Genomic DNA, 22,907 nt, shown 5'->3' with positions numbered 1-22,907 from the left:
GCTAAGCACACTGAAAGAACATTTCTATATATGCACTTGGTAGGTTTCAAAGCTCACAGAACAGACTGCAGAATTTCACATATGCAAGATGATGAAACACATTCTTAGGGACCCGAGGGTCCCAAACAAGTCAGGCGCTAGGACCTCCACCGTATTCTCCAGGCCCAAGTTGTGGGGGTCTTTTTGTCCGTTACACCCATGCATGTAATCAGCGATTGTTCCTATTGTAAATCCTAGATTCACCATCTGTATGCTCCAAAAGGCTGGGGGATTGTTAATACCCCATCCCTATGGGATTAATCTGCAATTTCACACTAAATGATTTTTAAGTATAATTTGTTACAATGATACATTACCATTTCTAAAACAAACAGCCAGGATTGTTATGAGGCAAGTATCTGGGGAGTGCTATATTGGAACAAGTTTATACGCCCTGGTTTCACGTTCACCTCACTTTAGACACAAATGGGAAGAGATGGGAAAGGCCCCATCTAGAATCTTGGGAATGGGCTGTTGGTGAGTGAACACGCCGCTTTTTGTTACTGGGGAGCATGATCCGAACACACAATAGTAGTAAGACTGAAAGAAAGTTCTCTAAGCAGTTCTTTAAAACCACTCACGGTTGCTGGGTGTTTGCAGGATAAAGCTGTTTGCAGTGAAAAGTACAAGTTTGGATTCTCAGTTGAGCAACGAACTATTTAAAAAGGCCCTTTTGTGGACAAAGGAAGAGCTCCCCCCCACCCACCCAAATCAATCTGTGACATAAAAAAGAGGTGGCTTGAAGCATGCAGAGGAATTATGCATTTTCATGTAACACTCTTATTTTTGTCTTAGTTTATTCCATGAAAGATATTATTCTAATCAAGAGTTACCATGAATTTCAAAATATATTACACAGAAGAATATATTTATTTGAAATCAAACCTAAAGAAAGCAAGAGCACCAAACACCCACCTCACAGCATCATCAGGAAGTCAGAACGAGATGTATAGAACTTAGCACCTCGTTGGGCAGAGTAAGCTGTTTGAGAGGATAACTCATTCTTTGTATTAGCTACTGACAATTTTTGAAATTTTGATAGCAACACAGACACAGAAGATATTTTATTTTTGTCTTCACTGTATTATAAGACCAAAGAAAGACATGTTCCAAGAAAAATGGCAAAGGCCCAAGTCTTGGGATTGGGTGATAAGGACTGGTAGGGTCTGGGGCATACTGAAAACCCTGGGACCAGCCCTGTAACAGGAGGCAAGCTGCACTTGGTCCCAGCTGATAGCTATCTTGAGGGATCGTGGGCCTAGTGTGGCCAACTTTTCGATTTTTAAAGAAAAAACCCCAACGTGTAGAATTTAAAAATTCTGGCATCTAATTCAAAATTTTTAAAAGAAAACCTGTGAGCCAAACAAAGCCTGTCTGTGGCTGAATGTGGCCTGTAGATCCCTGGCTCAGGATCCCTGATTTGAAAAAAAAAGAAAATCACATACAAAGAAAATAGAATACAGAATAGAGTAATAGTCCCAGACTAATAATGTAGACCCAGATTAGATATGGAATTATATATAAATGCACCTATAACATAGGTCCAATGGCTAGAGCAATAATCCTGCACGATATGAGAAAATAACACTAAAAGAAATACACAAAGTGGCCAAATTCAATCAGCTATAGAATTCAGAGGCAAGACAGCTTTTCCTTGATTGGTGATTGGTGAATGGAATTTCCTGATGGAAAATGAAGGCAAGATCTTAAATTGGGTGAGGTAATGGATTCAGGGCAGAAGACAAGTGCCCTGAATATTTTTTATTTTATTTTTGAGACAGGGTCTTGGTTTGTAGCCCAGGCTGGAGTGCAGTGGCGCGATCATGGCTCACTGCAGCCTCTGCCTTCCGGGCTCAAGCGATCCTCCTACCTCAGCCTCCTGAGTAGCTGGAGCTACAGACGCACGTCACCACAGCTGGCTAATTTTTGTATTTTTTTTGTAGAGATGGGGTTTTACCATGTGGCCCAAGCTGGTCTCGAATTCCTGGGCTCAAGTGATCTGCTGACCTCAGTCTCCCAAAGTGCTGGGATTACAGGTGTGAGCCCAGCCAACTTGATTATTCTTTACTTTTTCTGGGCCAATGTAGCTACAGAACAAGGAGAAGCGCCTTTAGAAACAATCACCTGGAAACATAGCTGTTGCCTGTTGAGCACCTTCTAGCATCAAGTGCTGTCTTTAAGCCTCTCAGAGCCCTGAAAGATGAGTGGTGGTATTCCTTTTTGAGAGATGGGGAAGTGAGGGTGCAGGGAATAACTTGTCCAGAAACACTCAGCCAGGGGGACTAGGGGAGGGACAGCTTTGAGACTTGAACCTGGTCTGCCTCACAGCGGAGCCATCATGAAGCCCTTTTCCTAGAGGGCTGTCACCCTATGGAAAGAGCCTGCTAGCAGCAGGGAATGGGTGGTTTTGAGCAAATATTCTAATTCATATGGAATCACTGTGTTAATATATCATGGATTATTCACTAGCCAACAATAAAACATGCTTAAGGTTAAAATGATGCCAATTTGTTATGTCTTTGATGATTCAGAAGGTAGCTCAGAATTTTCCAGGGCCTGGTGAGTATCAATGAGCAGCATAACAATGGAGACAGATATTCAGTAATACCAGCCAAGAGACAGCCCAGATTTTTTTTTTAAAAAAGCTTAAAAAAAAAAAAAAAGACAAAGAAAAAAGAAAAAAAGTAAAAAAGGCCAGGCATGGTGGCTCACGCCTGTAATCCCAGCATTTTGGGAGGTCAAGGCGAGCAGACCACTTGAAGTCAGGAGTTCTAGACCAGTCTAGGCAATATGGTAAAACCCCGTGTCTACTAAAAATACAAAAATTAGCCAGGCATGGTGGTGCGCACCTGTAATCCCAGCTACTCAGGAGCCTGAGGCAGAAGAATCACTTGAACCGGGGAGGCAGAGGTTGCACTGAGCCAAGATCCCACCACTGCACTCCAGACTGGCGAAAAAGAGCGAAACTCCGTCTAAAAAAACGAGAAACAAAAAACTCCAAAGAAAACACTTTTCATAAAGGAATGCCTGGACATATTGACTAAAACCATCACAAAATTAAATGAGGTTATTATAAAAGGATGGAAAAGAATTTAAAAAAAATGCTCTTGCAACTTGCCCAGTGCACATTTGTGGATCATAGTCAATAACAGGCTTGATTTTGTTAGCTGCTATGTCCACTTTTCTGGGAAGTAGAACAGAACAGTGATGAACCTGGATCTGGGCTGAGGTTGTAGGATGATATCACAAATGTGCAAAGACATTAGAGCATTCCCTTCCTGGAAACATCCAAGGGTTTAGCATCCTCTTATTAAATAAGACATATGACAACAATAAGCATTTCTTCTGCAGTTGCACTCCCAAAGAACGATCATACACATATCAGTCATGCTAACAGCAGCGGAGATCAATGACCAGTGTATTTTCATGGTCTCCTAAAGGGGAAAAAAATAATCTGTGCTCCCATCTTCCGAAGTTGTTGTTGGACATTAAATGGCGGCTCCACAGTGCTACGGAACTGTACATCTTAGGAAACCAGAATTCGAAATTACTGGCATGCACCTTGGAGAGGGGACACTGGATAAACTCTCCTGTGAGAACTTGTGGGGTTTTTTTTTGTTTGTTTGTTTGAGACAGGTTCTCACTCTGTTGCCCAGGCTGGAGTGCAGTAGTGCAATCTTAACTCACTGCAGCCTCAACCTCCAGGGGCTCAAAGCAATCCTTCCATCTCAGCCTCCCAAGTAGCTGGGACTACAAGCATGCACCACCATGCCTGGCTAATTTTTTGTTTATTTTTTTTGTAGAGACAAAGTCTCACCATGTTGCTCAGGCTGGTCTCGAACTCCTGAGCTCAAGCATCCACCCGCCTCGGCCTCCCAAAGTGCAGGGATTACAGCCCTGAGCCACCACACCCAGCCTCCATTGAGAACTTTCTTATAAGAAAATATCACCTAGCTTTTAGGAATTGACAAAGCAAGGGAAAAAAGTGCCTATAAATCTGCAGGGTACTTACTATGTGCCAGACACAGCCCAGGGTGCCATGGCCCTGGAGGGTTCTAGTTTAATGGTTCACGTTAAACAAACAAACAAACAAAAAACAAAAAAAACCTTGGTATTTCTGCTTCATAGACATGCCCTGCAGTTCACTAGACCAAGCCAGCGGTCAGGGTCAAAGAAAAAGACCTGATCATTACTACAAATCACATATTCCAGACCTCACTCCTTTTTCCTCCTCACCATTGGAAAACTAGACCAATAAGCAAAGCAAAAGCCAAGGACTTGGGAAAAAGGAGAAGAAATGGTCATGACCTGATAATAAAACTGAACTTCTAGGCCGGGCCGTGGTGGCTCACGCCTGTAATCCCAGCACTTTGGGAGACTGAGGCGGGCAGATCACGAGGTCAGGAGATTGAGACCATCTTGGCTAACACAGTGAAACCCCGTCTCTACTTAAAAAAACAAAAAAACAAAAAATTAGCTGGACGTGGTGGCGGGCGCCTGTAGTCCCAGCTACTCGGGAGGCTGAGGCAGGAGAATGGCGTGAACCCGGGAGGTGGCGCTTGCAGTGAGCCGAGATCATGCCACTGCACTCCAGCCTAGATGACAGAGCGAGACTCCATCTCAAAACAAACAAACAAACAAAAAACAAAAAAATGAACTTCTTGATCAAATAAAACCTGCTTTCAGCTTGCCAAGTGAGTTAATATTCTTAATCCTTCAGTATAAACACTGTTTCTACACATTGCATGTGAGGAACTGGTGTTCCCAGTTATGTGAGTTGATTTATAAGCTTATCAGCATCATGAACAAATATTTCTTACATAGCCATGGGCATCTTAGCTTTGAACAGACCATGCAGATAACACATCAGGCAGATAACTACACTGCTTAACTATCAAACCTAAGCAACCAAGACGCAGATTAGAGCATTTTCCACTGCATAGAACTGGAAAGGAAAGCCAAAGCCACATACCTATTGCTTTTTCTTTCTTCTGCAAGATTTCCTGTATAATCGGAGGTCTGGTAAACTGGGTTTGTGTTGGGCCTCGTAGAAATCGTGCTAATAGGGAATCTGAAGAAATGAGGACCAATATAAGGCCTGGGATCCTCTCCCTACACCGGAGCAAATGATAATGTGTAATGAAGCTATGGACGCAGGTGAATTTCACATTCTTTCATTTAAACAAAACAAAACAAAAAAGGTGGGCATTGGCCGCCTTTAGCTCAGTGAAAGCATCACCTAGTACAGGTGTCCTCATTTGCTTGACCATAAAATCACCTGAGGCACTTGTTAAAAAATAAAGATTCCTAAGCCTTGCATTTTATGGTTCTGATTTCACCCCAGGTGACCTACTACAATTGAAAAATGCCATGTATTTATATAAGGGAAAAACAGATTGATCTAACAAAGCGAAAGCAGTGTTTCTGTTAAGTTCCCTGGGTTTTGTAGCAGTAGGTGTTTTAGTGGCAATATTTTTACCAACCAGGCCTGAAGCAGTGAACTCAAAAATCTCAATTTTTAAATTAAATAACCTCCCCAAACACCCTCAACCTCCCACCCCACTCCTTTTTAGTGGGAGGGGCTGTCTTTTAGTGAAGGATTCTTGCTTTTCTTTTCCATATTTCATGAGTCTACAGAACTCACAGACTGGATGCCTTTTATTTTAAAAACTTTCCTGAATCCATCAGCTTTCAGAAGAGACAATTTCTTTCCAAACCATTCTGAAGATATAAAATTATACCTTAATGAAAAGGACTGTGACCTCAAAAGGAGGTTGTCAAGTCACCCACGTTTCCTTACAACTCCAAGAAGGATTAACAGAAATAAACCTAAATGCTTTGAATGCTTACAACTTTACTGGTGAATTAATTGTATGTCATTCAGGGACATTCAAAGCAACATAAACTATGTAAACCACTTTCCTAACCGGTCAAAACACACATTTTAAATACATGCTGGTCGGGGGAGATGAAAACTGAGAAAGTTTCATGACTGTGACCTCAACTAACATCTGTAAACTACATCTTTTTCCTCCCTAGAGAATGAAAGCTGATCTATTTACTCCTGGCAGAGAAGAAAGGAGGAAGGACGTCCAGGTGCTACCAGAAAACCATTTGTGAGGACATGGACCAGTGCCAAGGTCACAGCCCACCTGAATAGAACTTGAAATCCAGGCACACCCAGTCCAGGGGAGCCCTGAGTTCTTCCTGAACTTAAACACTGGGTTTAAAAAAAAAAACAAAACTTAACAGTCACAGGTGCGGGGACACTGGTCCCCTGCCTGCTGCGAAGTAGATAACGCGAGGACAGCCTCAAAACAACTCCAGACGCTTCGGGTGCCTGAGCCTCACTCGGTGGTGGCGGCGCAGAGGTCCACGTGCAGTACGCGAGCTGGGGAGGTGCGGGAGCCCGCGCTCTGCCCGTGCGCCGCCGACCCACTCACTGCCGCTCGGGGCTTCGGGTTCCCCCCATGCAAAAGGAGGACCATGCTATGTCATCAAGGGCTGATGCGAAGAAGAACCCAGAAGCAGGCGTCAATAAGTAACGAAAGAATAGGGGTGGCCGTGCCTAATATCGTCGCTGCCGTGGCAATTACTGCAACGGAGGCTTGAGAGTTAGGGCGCCAGAAACGCAAACTTTCCAAGGGACCAAACTCATCCAAGCCTCCTAAGGGGCCTGTGGAGACCTCTGCCCGCTCTGGGCCCCGCCGCCGTCCGCGGTCCGCGCCACCTTTCCCGCGGCTGGCTCCAGGCGGGGCGGGGCAGCGGCGGCGCGGGCCGGGCGGCGGGGAAGGGAGGGAGCGCGGTTGCACACGCGGGCCACTGCCCCCAACGGCTGCGCTGGGCTCGCGGCGCCGTACCCCGAACGCCGCAGCCTCCGCCTCCGCCGCCACCGCCACCGCCACCGCCGTCGCGGCTCCCGGGGCCGCCGAGCCCCGCCGCACTCGCTCCGGGCGGGCTCACCCTCCTCGCGGGACAGGGGGGCGCAGCGCGCAGTCCCGGGGAGCCCTCCTCGCCTCGCCGCCGCGCTGGGCCCGGGCCCCCCCTCGCGGCCCCAGCAGGTGGAGGCGCCCCGCGCCCCGCTCCGCAGCCCCCTCCCGCTGCGCGCCAGCCCGCGCGGGCGCAACTTTCTTAAAGGGACAGGTGGCCCGAATCCGCGTCCACCTGGGGCCCCGTCTCTGCCTCCCGGCCCGTCCTCCACTTTGGGGGAGAGAGGGGGTTGCAACAGATCTCTCCGCCCGCCCACGTCTTTTGCCCCAGGCGGGATTGCAAGTTTTAATGCACCCAGCCTCCTTTTGCAACTTAATTCCCTTGGCCGAAATCACCCTCCCACTGCTCCTCAACGCATGCTCTCGGGCATGCAGTTGTTGTCACTGTTGGCAAAGTTTGAAGAGGGGTCCCTACCCCTGCACTCCTCCGCCCCGCCCCCCTCACACACACCCCCCTAGAACCCCGGGGCGTGCAAGGCTCGCGGCTGCTGGGAAACGCCCGCTACAGTCCCCTTGACCCTGCCCTGTAACTGACCCTTGGGGAAAAGCCCCCCGCACGGCTACTGCGCATGCTCTGAGCTGGACAGCTCCAGAGAGGGAAATTTAAAAACGGTTCGAGCTGCGACGGCGGCCAAATTGCGGAACGCGAGGGGCGAGCGCGAGGGAGCCCCCCTCCGGAACCCCTGCCCACCCCCGGAGCGCCGGCAGCGGCGGCCCCGCGAGGATCGGCTCCAGGTACCGCCTTGCAGGGTCGGCTTTGCTCCCTCCTCCCGGGCAATGCCGGGCATTGCATTTCCAGGGTAGAGACCCGGGCGCAGGGGCTGCGGGGCCGCCTCCCTCTGCTCCCTTTTCCTCCTTCCTAGGAATCCTTCGATGGCTTTGGGGGCGGAACTGAGCCTTTGGTGGGCTTTTATGTTGGTTCAGGCTTGGAGTTTGAGAAACTTAGGGAACTCAAATATTTTTATTATTTTTTTAAGGCAGTGTTTGTGTGTTGCGGGGATGTGGGTGGTTGGATTGGTTTTCCAGTAAGGGCTTGTGGCATTTCTGAAGGCATTTCAGGGCAGGAGCTTGCGAGGATTATTCCCTTTGCAAGTGGGAATTTGTTCCCCCAGAGAAATACACATGTCACATCCAGCTGCCCTTTATTTTCAAAGTGATCATAACCAAACTGAGGTTGAAAATATAAGGCTTGGAAGGAAATCGTTTTTCTGATTCCTATTTTGTGAGTCCACATTTTCCAGGTTTGACATTTGGATTCTAGAGCTTCCCTTGATCTTCCCCCATTAATTCGAAAGAACCGGGAATTTCATTTCATTCTCTTCATTTGTTTCTAAAACGCTGTAGAATTGCCCTGGGAAAGTGACCTGAGATGCCCAGGAATCCTCTAGAACTTTTTTCTTTAAAGAAAAAAAAAGTGTTCTGTGAGTTGATTGTGCTCCATCTTTCTGAATTGCGGGAAAACTGTGGGTTTCTGCCCTGTCCATATCGTCGCTGATGGGAGCTTTGTTTTCTGCTTGTCTTTTCCCAAGGAGATGATAGAAAGTGACACCTCATCCATAATGTCAGGAATTATTCGAAACTCAGGGCAAAATCACCACCCCTCTCCGCAGGAATACAGGTGAGGGCTCCAACAATAACAAACTATATATTTTTTAATTGCTCAAAGTGTTTGTATGCTGTTTATGGTTTCTGAAACTGCCCAAGAACTATTGTTATGTTCAATTCTGTGATTTTTGCGGGAGAGCTGGAAAGTCTTGATTTCAATGTTGGTCTTGCTAAGGGTGTCTGGGCCACAACCTGGCCCAGTGGGACCACGAAATGCCTGCTGTCTCTTGTCCCCTCCAAAAGAGGTCCGTTTCTGCATTTGATACTGTTTGGGCATCCTGGTGAATGTTAAGATGACAATAGCAGCTACTGCTTCCCCTCCAGTGGCCTTAATGCGGGCTGTGGGAAATGCTCCCCCACCCCCTGCCAAAAAAAACCTTCTGGGAGGAATTGGGTTCTATCCTCCACGGATGTTAAGAAAGTAGTCAGATATGCTAAGTTCTCAGCCAGGCTGTGTGACATTCAGCAAGTCCTTTGCCCTGGGCCTCACTTCCTCATCATTTAATTGATCTTGTTGAAGTAGATGATCTTAAGGTTTCTTCTAGGCTTCATGTGTTTGAAGAGTAAATTAGATGGAAACTGAGGCCTTGAAACAGGGTGAAGCAAGGTATAACTGAGAGGATGCATGGAAGCCTTCAGAGCCCTTCTGTCTTTTTTTGTCTTCAAACCTCATAGCCGAAAAGGCCTTTAGGAGGTCAACCAGTCTGCGCACCCCCCTATTTTTTTTACAGTTGGGGAAACTGAGGCCAAGAAAGGCGAAAGGGCTTGTCCGAGGTCTCCAGGAGGGAAAAGGAGGAAAAGGAAGGACCTGGAGTCCCCTCCCGGCCTCTTTCCCCTTGAGGCCAGGGAGCCCTGACCTCGTTTCCAGGGCTCCCCCGACAGAGCAAGCAACATGTCTGTAGGCTGAGGGGGCACAGTCCAGATTACGGAATGGGGACAGGACCAGGGCTGGCCTGGGAAGAGCAGGCTGTCACCTCCTATCAGCCCTGTTTACCCAGGGTTTGTCTGGCCCCCCCGGGGTCACTGCAACTCACCAGGAGTGCCTGCTGGGACAGACCGCAGCCCGCAATTAGAGGGAGGCTGCTTCCTGAGGGCTGTGGGCCTGGAAGCTGCCTTCTGAGATCCAAACGAGGACACAGATTCAAACAGATATTTGCAGAGAGCCTGCTGTGTGCAGAGCTGGGGCCAGGTACGTGGCAGTTTGCAAGCACCTGCTGTGTGCATAGCTGGGGCCAGGTACGTGGCAGTTTGCAAGCACCTACTGTGTGCCATCCCCCATCACTCACCTCATCTCGGGAGGTTGCTCTGATGAGCCCTGTTGTATAGGTGAGGAAACTGAGGCTTAGAAAAATGAAATGGCTTCTCCCAAGATCACACAGCCAAGGGCCTCTAGGCTTCCTTCCAGCACTCTCAGGGTTTAAATAATGCCAAGTGATTTAGTGGCAGTGTAAGGGTTAGCAGCTTAGGCTCTCAAGTCCATTATAATCCCAACTTCTCTGGCTACGTGGAGCTCTCTGAGCCTCAGCTTCTTCATCTGTAGAATGGGGATAGAAATAATACCCACTGCATGGAGTTGTTATGACAATTTAGTAATCATTTTTGGCTCTGCCATTCACCAATTATGAGCAGATTCACCTGTGAACTTTCATAGTTTTGTACAATGGGGATAGTAAAAGCTAGCTCTGGAGGGTTAAATGATATATGTATCGTATTATCTATGAAGGCACCTGACACCCAGCAGGCACTGAATGTATCCAGGGTGAATCTACTTCTGCCCTCCTAGCTGCAAGCCTGGGCGAGCGCATCCTTCCTCCAGGTTGGCTTTAAGAGCTCAAAGACATTGAATCTTACTGTTGCCTAAAAGCACCCCTTAAAAGCACTGGAGATAGGGGAGTCAGAGAGTGAGAACAATTGCTAGGATTCAGACATGTGCAGGTTCAAAGCCCAGCTTTAGGCAGGGCCGGTGACTTGCTTTCGTTTCTCATCTTTAAAATGGGCATGATCACAGCTCTTCCCTCATGCAGTTGCTGGGAGGATTAAGTAAATAAAGCTTGTAGAGCAAGAAACACATAATCAGTAGTTGCTGTTGCTGTTACCACTTAGTTACATTAGAGAGTCCAGCTTCCCGCAAGAGACGCGTCTATGGAGGGCTCTCACGGTGGGAAGTGGGGAGGAACTTGGAGGGTGGGAGAAACCCTGAATCCAGGTGCCCAGGTGCTGCCCAGGAGGGGCTCCCATCAGACTCAGCCCCGGAGTCTTGACCTCGTTCATCTGGGCCACCCAGCTGACAAACTGTCTGGGGGCACTAAGCAACTGCCCTTCTCCAAAAACAGGGTGGGGCAAGCAGAGAACTTCTTGGGGGCCTGGCAATGCCTAGCCAGTCCACTGCCGAGCTAGCAGGGGTCAGGAGTTGGGGAGTGGGGAGGGGAAGCAGGCCTGTTCCCATCAGCACTGGATCCAGAGGTGCCCAGGCTCCTGGTCTGGCACAAGCCTTTCCTATTCACATGGATTCAAGGCTGGTTTTTGTTTTGTTTGTTTGTTTTTGGTTTTTTTACTTGTTTTTTTTGTGTGTGTGTGAGTCACTCTGTCACCTAGGCTGGAGTGCAGTGGTGTGAACTCAGTTCACTGCAACCTCCGCCTCCCGGGCTCAAGCAATTCTCCTGCCTCAGCCTCCCTAATAGGTGGGATTACAGGCGAGAGCAACCGTGCCTGGCTAATTTTTTATTTTTAGTAGAGACAGGGTTTTGCCATGTTGGTCAGGCTGGTCTCAAACTCCTGACCTCAAGTGATCCACTTGCCTCGACGTCCCTCCAAAGTGCTGGGATTATAGGCGTGAGCCACCGTGCCCAGCAGTGTTTTCTTATATCCAACAGCCAGAGTATCCAGAAGGCAAAATAACATAATAATAATAATAACAACAATAATAATAGCAGCTGGTGGTTTCTTAACCTTTTACTGCCTGCCTTCCCTGTGCTCTTGGCTTTTGGCATAAATCCCCATCAAATCCCATCAAATCCCCAAAACCACCCCATGAGGGTAGAACTCTTGGGCCCATTTGGTGAATGAGGAAACCAAGGCTGAGCCTGTTTAAATGGCTTAACAAGATGGCACAGCTCATCATGGGTACAGTGGAGACTTGGCCCCAAAGTGGTTGCACCCTGAGAGTATTTGTAACCACCATTTGTGACCACTGGCCCCAAATCCCACTGGCCATGAGCACGGGTGTTGGAACAGAATAAGCTGCTGCATCACCTCACCTCAGTGTGACCCTGGAGTAGTCACTGCCTCTCTCTGAGCCTCAGGTTCTTCATCAGTGAAATGGAGCCACCCAATTTGCAGGTTTGCTGGGAGGATTCTGCACTTCGAATGGGTCAAGGCACTCAGAGGGGCCTGGGAGAGAGTGCTTTCTTGCAGAGGGGGTTTTATGATTACACAGTGACTTCCCACTTCCAACCACTCCCATTTTTCTCCCCAAATAGTAGCCCAGGAAAAGTTTATGGGCTTCTCATTCGCCCTCCCACATCCCAGAGAAGGACTCCAAGGACCACTTAGGCTGTGGGTCCAGCCTCTCATGCAGCCGCCTGGCTCTCCATCCCCCTGGGGCTGAGTTTGGCCGTTAATTTTCAATGGCTGTGTGCAGGAGGGCGGGGGCAGCAGCTAGAGGCGGCTGCCCTGTCCCTGGGGAGCTGTCAGGAGTCAGTGGCGGGGCCTAGACAGCAAATTGGCAGCAGCCTCTCAGCCCTGCTGCTGATGAAGGGGCAGGGGACCGGGGGTGGTCCTGACCTCTTGGGCAACGGTAAACAGGGCTCATGCTCAATGTGGGTTAGCTGGATTTCTCTCTAGCTCAGGGGGTGGGAGGAAAGTCCACCCTTAGAGGTGCTAAAACAGAGTTATTAAGTATCTACTGTGTGCCAGGCACCTGCAAAACATCTTAGCAAGGGCAGCATCCCATTTCATCTTTTTATTTATTTCTTTCTTTCCTTCTTTCTTTCTCTTTCTTTCTTTCTTTCTTTCTTTCTTTTTCTTTCTCTTTCTTTTCTTTTCTTCCTTTTTTTTTTTTTTTTGACGGAGTCTGGCTCTATCGTCCAGGCTGGAGTGCAGTGGCGCGACCTCAGCTCACTGCAACTTCCACTTCCTGGGTTCCAGCAATTCTCCTGCCTCAGCCTCCTGAGTACCTGGGATTACAGATGCCCATCACCACGCCCAGCTAATTTTTGTATTTTTAGTAGAGATGGGGTTTCACCAGGTTGTCCAGGCTGGTCTTCAACACCTGATCTTAAGTGATCCGCCTGCCTCAGCCTCCCAAAGTGCTGGGATTACAGGCGTGCCACTTTTTTATAGTAACAACCATGAGACAGGTACTGACATTATCCCAATCTACAGGTAAGGATACTGAGGCCAAGAGACATGACTTGCTCAAAGGCACACATTTATGAAGGGGCAGAACTTATATTATTAATCACCTGCCCCCACCTTTTAGAATTTATTCTAGAGGTCAGGTCCAACAAGCTCCTTTTACAGATTGGGAAACTGAGGCCCAGTGAGATGACGGAAGGCAGGCTTCTGGCTTCTTGGACCCTCACCTTCTCCCAGGGCCACAAGGCTCAGTGGTCCTCCTTCTGGATCCTCGTGCTGGATGTTCACTTCCCAAAATCTCAGTCCCTGCTTTAAGAAATGAGGCGACCTTGGGGGAAAGCCCTTCCTCTCTCTGGATGGTGGTTCTCTTATCTGTGGACTGCAATGCTGGGCACACAGTAGATAAAAGTTAATACATATGTACTGGATAGATGGATGAATGGACAAATATCACATGAAAATAACACATCCATGGAAATACAGGGAGGCTTCATGCTCAAGGGATGATAAATTTCTCTTGAACCCACACTGTGTGTGGGGATAGTTTAACCCATATCAGGTGGCTTCACCCATCAGTTGTGATCTCCTTGGAAGGGGCTCCGTTTCTCAGGGGCAGTAACCATCCCGATGTCTTCCCATCCCTTCACCCTCAGGGTGGAGAGAACAGCTCCTCAGGTGACCTTATGGGCAAGGAAGAGAGGCAGCCTCTCTGTGGTCCGACTCTTTCCCGGTCTTGCAGTTTCATCCCTAAAAAACACATGTGTGCATGCACTCACACACACATGCACATTCTAAGTCCCAAGCCAACACTTGTTCTAGAAAGGAAAGATTCTTTTATCCAAATTCCTAATCAAATCATTTCACACTACACTGACCCTTGGCCAAGCTGGGAATTTCTGAGCTTGCTAAATTGTATTTGATTTTCTTTTTCCTGCACATGGTTACAAAAGATGTGTTAGCTAAATAAACACCTCCATGAAATGCTTAATCCCTTTTTGTGTAATGGTTGGATTGGGAACAAGAACAGCTTTCAGTGATGTAACAGTTTCTTACCCACCACATCTCAAGAAGGCAGGCAAAACCTTGTTGTAATCAGGGCGGAGTTGCCGCCCAGGTAGGGCGGGACATGTCTCTGAATCTCTGGAATGGTGATCTAACCCCCACCCCCAGGCAATATTTGTCAGGCAGACCCCTCCTAAATGACAACGCAGAGGAGAGAATGAAGTGGGAAGAGAGAAATGTGGCCTGAGCACCTACTACTATGTGTCTGGCTTTGTCTTAGAGGTTACCTGATCTTATCCTCACATCTGCCCCCTGTGGTGAGAATTATTATTATTCCATTTTACTTATGAGGAAACTGCAGCACAGAGAGGTGAAGTGACTTCCCCCAAATCACACAGCTATGAAGGGGTTGAGATGGGATTTCAACTAAACTCAAGATGGATATTCTTTCCTCTGTACAATTGCTGTATCAACCTAAGGAATCCCAAGGTAGGAAGTAAAGAGTTAATTGTGGTCTCTGGACTTCAGCTATGTAGGCAAGGATTTCCACAGAAACCATAATCCATCCATAAATATGTGTGACCCTGTGTGGGCACCTGCCAGGCTCTATGGCAAGTTCATTGCATTTCACCTTTATGGCAACAATCACGGGACAGTGGCCGTGGGGGTCCAGTTCACATTGGGGGGACAAATATTTGTCAAATGAAAGGCTCAGAGCTGGCTGCTATGGGTCTTGTAATGAGGTGTAAGACACATCCCTCTTTGTCCTCTTGGCATTTAGTATCTAGAAGGGAGGAGTGGGTAAGAACAGATGCCTGGGTTACATTAGTGGGTGATCATGAGTGGTCTGTGCTACGTGTAGATACTGACAGCACTAACCATTTCAGGAGAAGGGAAAACTGGGAGATGCTGAACTGGTCTGGGAGGGCTTCCTGGAGGAGGTGTATTTAAGCTGGGCAGGAAATGAATGGAGATTGAAGAATGCAAGATATGTTGGGGCTGGGCTGGGCTGAGGACTCTTCCTCCCTTTCTGACTCTAGCTTTCATACTTGAGAGTATGTAATAGATGCCCACAGGGTGTCAGGTCCTATGCCAGGTGCTAAACAAAATAGAGGGCCTCCTGGTCCTTGCCATCCTATGGCAGAAAGACTGGAAACATGTATAAGTAAATATCTCATTGCAAAATAAGTATTCTGTGGACACACACAGGAAGAGATAGGGAGGGCCTGGGAGGGCCTCTTGCAGGAGAGATCATTTAGGCTGAGAAAGAGCCAGCTATAAATGAGTGCATGGAACAGCATTCCAGGCAGAGGGAACAGTGTGTACAGTGATCTTAAGATGAGTGAGAATTAGAATGTTTGAGGAACTGGGAGATGGACAGGTTGCTAGAGCAGAGAGGATGGAAGGAGAGAGGTGGGGAAGGAGATGGCCGAGTGCCAGGTCAAGGTGAGGAGCTTGATTCTCACTCCCTTGGTGGGTTTTAAGTACAATGACAGGTTCCAATGTCCCTTGTAAGAGGTCACTTTGGCTGCTGGGTGTTAAATCCATTCCACAAACGGTTCTCCAGTGCCTACCTGGAGCCAAACATGGCACCTATGGTTTGCCTACCCCGAACTAAGAGTCAGGCTCTGTTCTCACCTCTGTTCGGCACACGAGGATGCTGGGGTTCAAAGGGCATTGAGTTATCTGCCCAAGACTTCCCCATTAAGAGTGGAGCTGGACTGGAATGCAGGTCTCCCTGGTCCCTGTCCTCCTGTTCCCTGCCGGTTTCTTTCCTCCCTCCAGCAACACAACTGATTAAGGACATTGTCCATTAAAGTGGGTTGGGTTGATCTCCCAGTCAGCGTAGGATGGAAGCCATGGATTCCAGTGGTGTCTTGCCTTGCCCAGAGCTACCACAGGGTCCCCTGACAAGTGACTGTGACACCATGGGGATACCTGGCAGCTGGATTTTTTTATTTTCTATTTTTTATTTTTATTTTTTTAGAGACAGGGTCTTGCTCTGTCTCCCAGGCTGGAGTGCAGCAGCGTAATCATAACTCACTGCAGCCTCAAACTTGTGGGCTCAAACAATCCTCCTGCCTCAGCCTCCTAAGTAGCTGGGACCATAGGCATGCATCACCATGCCTGGCTAATTTAAAAAATGTTTGTAGAGGCAAGGTGTCAGTACGTTGTCCAGGCTGGTCTTGAACTCCTGGCCTCAAGTGATCCTCCTGCGTCAGCCTCCCAAAGTGCTGGGATTACAAGCATGAGCCATCATGCCTGGACACACCCTGATTTTTTAAATAAATGATATGATGAGGGTTTGCCCTTCCTGCATTTCAACCAAACTGGTAGAGCAGCTGAGTGAAGAGGCTCCAGGCTCTGAGTGCGTCCCTGGTTCAAATCCCAGCTCCTTTGCAGATATGCTATGTGGCTGAGACATGTCACTCATCTCTCTGGGCCTCAGCCATCCCATCTGTGAAATGAGGATGACAGGTAGCTGTCCCCACAGGCTCTTGGGAGACTGGAGAGTTTTGGACCTAGGGGGTTGGCAGGAAGGTGGCATCCCATGCAGGGGTCTCTCCTGTGCATTCTGGCGTCAATCAGAAAGTTATCTCCTTGGATGCGGACAGTTGCTTCTGCTTGCCAGAACAGTGCCTGGCAAGTGAGAGTTCAAGAAATGCTGTGGAATAAAGCAGACACTTCCCGAGTGCCGGACACCCTGCTGTTGGCTGTCTTCACGGGGCCTATTTCTCCATACTCTTCAGGAGATGTTTACTATAATGGGACCACCACCACTGGGGTGAGCGGCCTACCTGTGTGCCTTCCTTCAATCCTCACCATTCCTCGTGAGATGGATGAGCACTCCCATTTTACAGATGTGCAAACTGAGGCTCAGAGAGGCAGAGAGCTGCAGACAATTCTCACAGCTGCTAAGTGGCCAGATCTAGGCCTGGCTGACCCCAAAGCCTACCTGGGTGACCACTCCACTGCAGTGCCACAGAGAGAGCAAAGGGGGACCCAGGGCTGGGCTGCCCCGCTGGGATGGGCTTAGGATGTGGCATTGCAGAACTCACAAGGGCACACAGGTAACACCCGTGAAGTAATAAGCACATAGTAGGTACTTGGGAAATGGATTACACCAATGATAGAGTGTTATTCTGACATTGATGTTCCCAGGGTGCCACCTCAATCCTTGCCCGGATCTGTCTCAGACCTTGAATGCTCCATGTATTCCGTCCCTTCAAAAGGGGACCCAACCCTTCAGCATCCCCCTACTTCCTGGCAGAGGGGGGACTGCCTAAAGGGGCTCTAGTGGCATCCCAGATGAGGAAATCGAGGCCCAAGGAGGGAGGTGCTGAAGCAGCTACCGGGGGCTGCTGAAGCTTGGGGATTTGGCGAGGTCACCTGGCTTGACCTCACCTTTCCTATCTGTTAAAGGGGGTGATGAAGCCTCTAGGGTCTGTGGGCATGTGCATGTGTGCGTTTACATGCACGTGTGTGTTGTGTGTGCATATGTGTGTTGTGCGTGTGCGCGTGTGGTGTGTGCACACATATGTGTGCATCCGTGTGCGTAGTGTGCATGCGTGCGTATGTGTGTCTGTGTGCATATGCGTTTTGATAAGGAAAAATATGCACCTGCAAAAGGCTGAGCTTTGAAAAGCAAGAAGCGTCCTTGGGGGCGGGGGAAGTTGCTGGTGAACTATTGAATTCGGGGAGACTCTGGAGCACCAGATAGGTCTTTTATGTTCTTTTTGCCCAAAAAGCTCTCTGCTCACCAATGAGGACTCCCTGTGGGTGACAGATCACCCACGTAGTTTGAGAAAGACACATTGTCGGGAGTCACCCTGGGGACCCCTGAACTAATAGTTCTGCCTCCCTTTTCAGCAGACCAGATGCCTCATCTGATCTGATGCTTAAATAAATTATTGATGAACTGTTGTCATTTTCTCTCAGGCAACTCCCTTAGGGTAGCTGCTATTATTATTCCCACTGTCTACACAGTGAAACTGAGGCCCAGGGCAGATAAGTCACCAGCCCCAGGTCACGCAGCCAGGAGGAGCTCACACCTGTGGCCCTGAGGGACCCTCTACTCTGTTGCTGCTGCTTTATAGTTGGGGAAATTGAGGTCTGGAGAAGGAAAGGTGCTTGCCCAAGATGATGGAACTTTGGAAATGCTCCCAGGGGGTTCACCTGCAGGTTTCTCCCACAAATGTCGGGGTCTTTGCATCAAAAGGAACCCAAATGTCGGGGTCTTTGCATCAAAAGCAACCTTAGAAGGGCTGGGCGTGGTGGCTCACACCTGTAATCCCAGCACTTTGGGAGGCCGAGGTGGGCGGATCAGCTAAGGTCAGGAATTCGAGACCAGCCTGGCCAACGTGGTGAAACTCTCTCTCTACTAAAAATGCCAAAAATTAGCTGGATGTAGTGGTGGGTGCCTGTAATTCCAACTACTCAGGAGACTGAGACAGGAGAATTCCTTGAACCCGGGAGGCGGAGGTTGCAGTGAGCCGAGATCATGCCATTGCACTCCATTGGAGAAGAGCGAAACTCCATGTCAAAAACAAAAACAAAACAAAACAAAGCAAAAAAAAGAAAAAAAAAAAAAAACCTGAAACAAAAGGAACCGTACAGGTTGCTTAGGCTCATCTTTCATCCAGCAGGGGCCTGGCAGTTCATCCCCTCGGCTACTGCTTGGACAGGTCTGGGACGGGGGGCTCACAACTTTGTGAGTTGCCCTAATGCACAGCTCCTGTTTACAGAGCTCTTCCCTGCAACCTCCTTGCTGGTGGTGGGGATGGCGATGGGGGACTCCTTTTATAATGAAACATACTAAAACTCAAAATTCCATGGAATCATCTCCTTAAATTTCCAGATCTAAATCAAATTTCTAGTTGTTTTAAGGCAATGTAAGAACACCACAGATTTTTTCCATCAAGATGGAAAAGATTGTTTCAGATCACTGCCACCTAGAACTTTCTCCACTGATGGAGATATTTCATATCTGCACTGGCCATGTGTGACCATTCAGCACTTCAAACGTGGCTGATGGGCCAAGGAACCAAATGTGTACATTTGATTTTATTTCAATGAATTTAAATGTAAATAGCTGCTTGTGCCTGCCTATTGGGGAGACACTGCGAGGATTTTCTAGACATCATAGAGCAGCAGTCTCAGCCTTTTTGGCACCAGGGATTGGTTTTGTGAAAGAGAATTTTTCCATGGACCGGGTGAAGGAAGGGGGATGGTTTCGGGATGAAACTGTTTCACCTCCTATCATCCGACATTAGATTCTCATAAGGAGGCTGGGCACCGTGGCTCACGCCTGTAATCCCAGCACTTTGGGAGGCCAAGGTGGGTGGATGACTTGAGGTCAGGAGTTCAAGGCCAGCCAGGCCAATGTGGTGAAACCCCATCTCTACTAAAAATGCAAAGACTGAGCTGGGCATGGTGGCGCCTGTAATCCCAGTTACTTGGGAGTCTGAGACAGGAGAATCACTTGAACCCAGGAGGTGAAGGTTGCAGTGAGCCAAGATCATGCCACTGCACTCCAGCCTGGGCGACAAGAGCAAGCCCCTGTCTCAAGAAAACAAAATAAAACAAAACAAAAAGATTCTCATAAGGAGTGGACAACCTAAATCTCTTGCATGTGCAGTTCACAATAGGGTTTACTCTCCCGTGAGAATCTAATGCCGCTGCTGATCTGACAGGAGGTGGAGCTCAGGCACCTGCTACTCACCTCCTTCTGTGCAGCCCGGTTCGTAACAGGCCACGGACCAGTACTGGTCCTCAGCCTGGAGGTTGTTGACCTCTGTAATAGAGCACACTTCTTCAGCCAGGGAGAAAAGGACAGGGTTGTTGTGGCCAACCCAGTCTCTGAAGGTGGATGTCCTGGTTCCACCGCTCCCTGGCTGGGTGACCCTAGACAGGCCTGTTCCTCTCTGGCCTCAGTGTTCTCGTCTGGCAAATGGGAAGGTGGTGACGATAACAATCCCTGCCTGATCAGGCTCTTGCAAGGATGATGTGAGATCCAGTGAGAAAGTGGCTTTAGCTCAGGGCTGGGCGCACACCGGGGGCTTGTCCACCCCATGCCACATCCATGGGGGGACAGCTGACCCCAGGGGAGTGTGGGTGGAGCAACCAGAATGCTGGGTCTGTTTGCTCATCTGTGTTCATCTGTGGGTACTTGTGGAGCAGCCTTTGTGTGCCTGGCCCTGTGCTGGGCACTGGGAGTTTGGCTCCTCCCCTGGGGGCATGAGGGTCCTTGCTTCAGCATCAGGGTCTCTGGGGGCTGCCTGCACCCAGCAGGGGACTCAACCCCTGTCCTGTCCTGGTCTCCTCCCTGCCAGACCCTTAGGGACCCTCAAGACCTGAAGGTGTAGCCCCTGCCCTCCCTGGGGCCACCAGTTGGGCTCAGAAGAAAATTGTGACCAACTAGAGCGCTCCCTGGGGCTCAGAGAAATTGGGAATCCAATGGGGAGACACTGAAAGGTGCAGAGAGGGAGAAGGAAAGGCATCCTTTGTGAGGGAACAGAAGGCGCGGAGACACAGAGGAAGGCACACAGAGAAGGGGGGAAGGACATTTGGCCCCAGCCGGGATCTTCAGTGCAACGGAGGCTTGTCACACACCACACCTGAGTGAGAGCACGGGGGTCACCTGAACAGGTTGGAGGGCGGGGTGGGGCCACAGCTCCCCAGCACGGGGTGCGCAGGAACCACCTGAGGCTGGGGGATGCGTTAGTTGCAGGTACCCGGCCTCTTCCCCAGAAAGCCTGGCTCAGTGCCTCTGGGTGACCCAGCAGCAGGGCTGCTACCATGCAGGGGACTGTGGGTGAGTGGGGTGGAGACAGGTCCATGGGAGATCGGGGACCCTGGACGCCATGTCAGAGAAGGGGGAAGAGGAGAGGATAGGCACTTATCAGAGCTCTTGTGGGTGCTCTGCCTTCATCATTGTTGCTCCCATTCTGCAGATGAGGAAACTGAGGCTCAGGAAGGTTAGGAAGCACATCAGATGCCACCAAACCTGAAGGGCAGGGCTGGGACTTCCTTCTAGGGCCCCTCAGTTACAGTGACAGACACAGAAGAAGAGAGAAGGGGAGTCAGAGATGGAGGGAGAGTGGAGGAAGCGGGTGGAAGGAGTTGGGTCTTCTTTTTCTTTTTGAGACAGTATCTTGCTCTGTCGCCCAGGCTGGAGTGCAGTGGCATGATCTTGGCTCACTGCAACCTCCGCCTCCTAGGTTCAAGCAATTCTCCTGCCTCAGCCTCCCGAGTAGCTGGGATTACAGGCGCACGCCGCCGTGCCCAGCTACTTTTTGTATTTTTAGTAGAGACAGAGTTTCGCCATGTTGGCCAGGCTGGTCTCAAACTCCTGACCTCAGGTGATCTGCCTGGCTTGGCCTCCCAAAGTGCTGGGATTACAGGCATGAGCCACCACACCCGGCCAGAGTTGGGTCTTTGCAGTTGATTCTTCTCAAAGCCTCCTCTGGAGGTGACCCTAGGCAGGCAGGCATCAGTGACATGGGGGACTCAGGGTTAGCAGGGCTGAATTTTCCTCTCGCCCAGGAACTGAAGTGACACACCCAGATGGGGAGCAGAACAGGCCTTGGGAGGAGAGCCCAGGGCAGTGGGGCTAGAATGTGCCTTTTTCTTTGAATTAAAAATGTCCTGTCATTTTCCAGTAGAGGAGAAACTTAGGAGGTTGATTTAGGGTCTCTCTCTGTGTGGCTCTCTCTGTTACACACACACCGGGGAATATTCCCAAACCCTCTAAGATGGCAGGGTGGATCACAAAGCCACTCCGCCTCCACACCAGTGTGCCAGCCTGGGGGGTATGAGGTATTGCGGCTATTACTATTATTATTATTATCACTCATGCCCATTTTACAGGTGGGAAACTGAGGCTGGCGATTAAGTGCCCTCCCCAGGGCCTATGGCTGAGAAGCCAGAATGGGTGGTTCCAGAACCAAGGAGTCTTTCCTGAGTTACAGCTGCTGTGAGCCCTGTAGTTTACAACATCTCAAATGAGGCACCAGGAGAGGCGAGGGCGCATGGGGACGCCTTTAATGAGGGAACTTCAGGCACTGATGAGGGAGAGGTGTGGAGGGGGCTTCACGTGCCACTGTGGAGAGGGGCACGTGCTGACCTTTCTGCAGGGGACAGAGGTCAGTGTGGGCAGGGGGTTGGGGGATGAGACATTCTCATGTAGGCCCTGGTGCATCAGCCCCTGGCCCTTGCCGTGCACGCAGAAGACATGCCTGAATGCCAGAGAGACCCTAAGAGACAGCATGAAGTTAGCCAGGCTTCGGAGCCAGTGGACTCCCACCACAGTGCTCCTGGTGCCCACAGCCACTGCAGGTGTCCAGGGTGCTGGCTGGGGCCACCTGTCAGGTGCACTGAGGTGGACATTCTGGCATGGGCAGTGGGCACAAGAGAGGACCAGACCACCTTTGGGATGCCTGGAGTAGTGGGGAAGCAGGGGCCTGGCCATCGACCCCGAGCATGTACAGCAAACCCCCGAGAAGGGAGATGGGGACTGCACATGCCAAAAGTCAGTCACACAGTGGCTCACCTGATCCTACGACAGCCAGGGGTTGGAGCCCCAGGGACCTGCAGTGACTTGTCCAAGGTCACGCAGCCCAGGGGTTACAAGGACTTGAACCTAGATCTGTCCAGTCAAAGCCTGAGCTTTGGCCGTGTCCCCTGTGGGCTGTCCTTCCCCCAGAGCATAGCCGGAAGTCCCAAGGGTGGGGCTTCAGGGTCTGAGCTGGGGCCCCAACTCTGCATTTTAACTGGCTCTCTGGGAGATGCCGGTCTGCGCAGCCCCAAGTGAGAGCCTGGGACCCAGGGTGGGGCATCTCCCCCGGAAGACGTCTGATCTCCACCTGTAGTGCCACAGGAACCACCTGAGGGAGGCAGACAGACCCGGGTTCGAGT

At 49.7% G+C, this 22,907-nt stretch overlaps 1 protein-coding gene across 2 annotated transcripts in view; it reads left to right on the top strand.

Moving 5' to 3' along the window:
- The first annotated feature begins 7,157 nt into the window (after window positions 1-7,157).
- The window catches only part of FOXN4 (forkhead box N4), a 30,878-nt gene continuing 15,128 nt past the window's right edge, over window positions 7,158-22,907 (top strand). The window contains exons 1-2 of one of the 2 annotated variants that reach the window (XM_522525.7): window positions 7,158-7,763; window positions 8,558-8,646. In XM_522525.7, the coding sequence (XP_522525.3) occupies window positions 8,561-8,646 (86 nt within the window). In that variant the 5' untranslated portion in view covers window positions 7,158-7,763; window positions 8,558-8,560. The remainder of the gene's footprint in view (window positions 7,764-8,557; window positions 8,647-22,907) is intronic. The other variant, XM_024348035.3, reaches the window with a different exon arrangement.

The sequence above is a fragment of the Pan troglodytes genome, chromosome 10 (assembly GCF_028858775.2).
Source record: "Pan troglodytes isolate AG18354 chromosome 10, NHGRI_mPanTro3-v2.0_pri, whole genome shotgun sequence".
Lineage (NCBI taxonomy): Eukaryota > Metazoa > Chordata > Mammalia > Primates > Hominidae > Pan > Pan troglodytes.
This window is presented reverse-complemented; position numbering and strand designations above follow the sequence as displayed.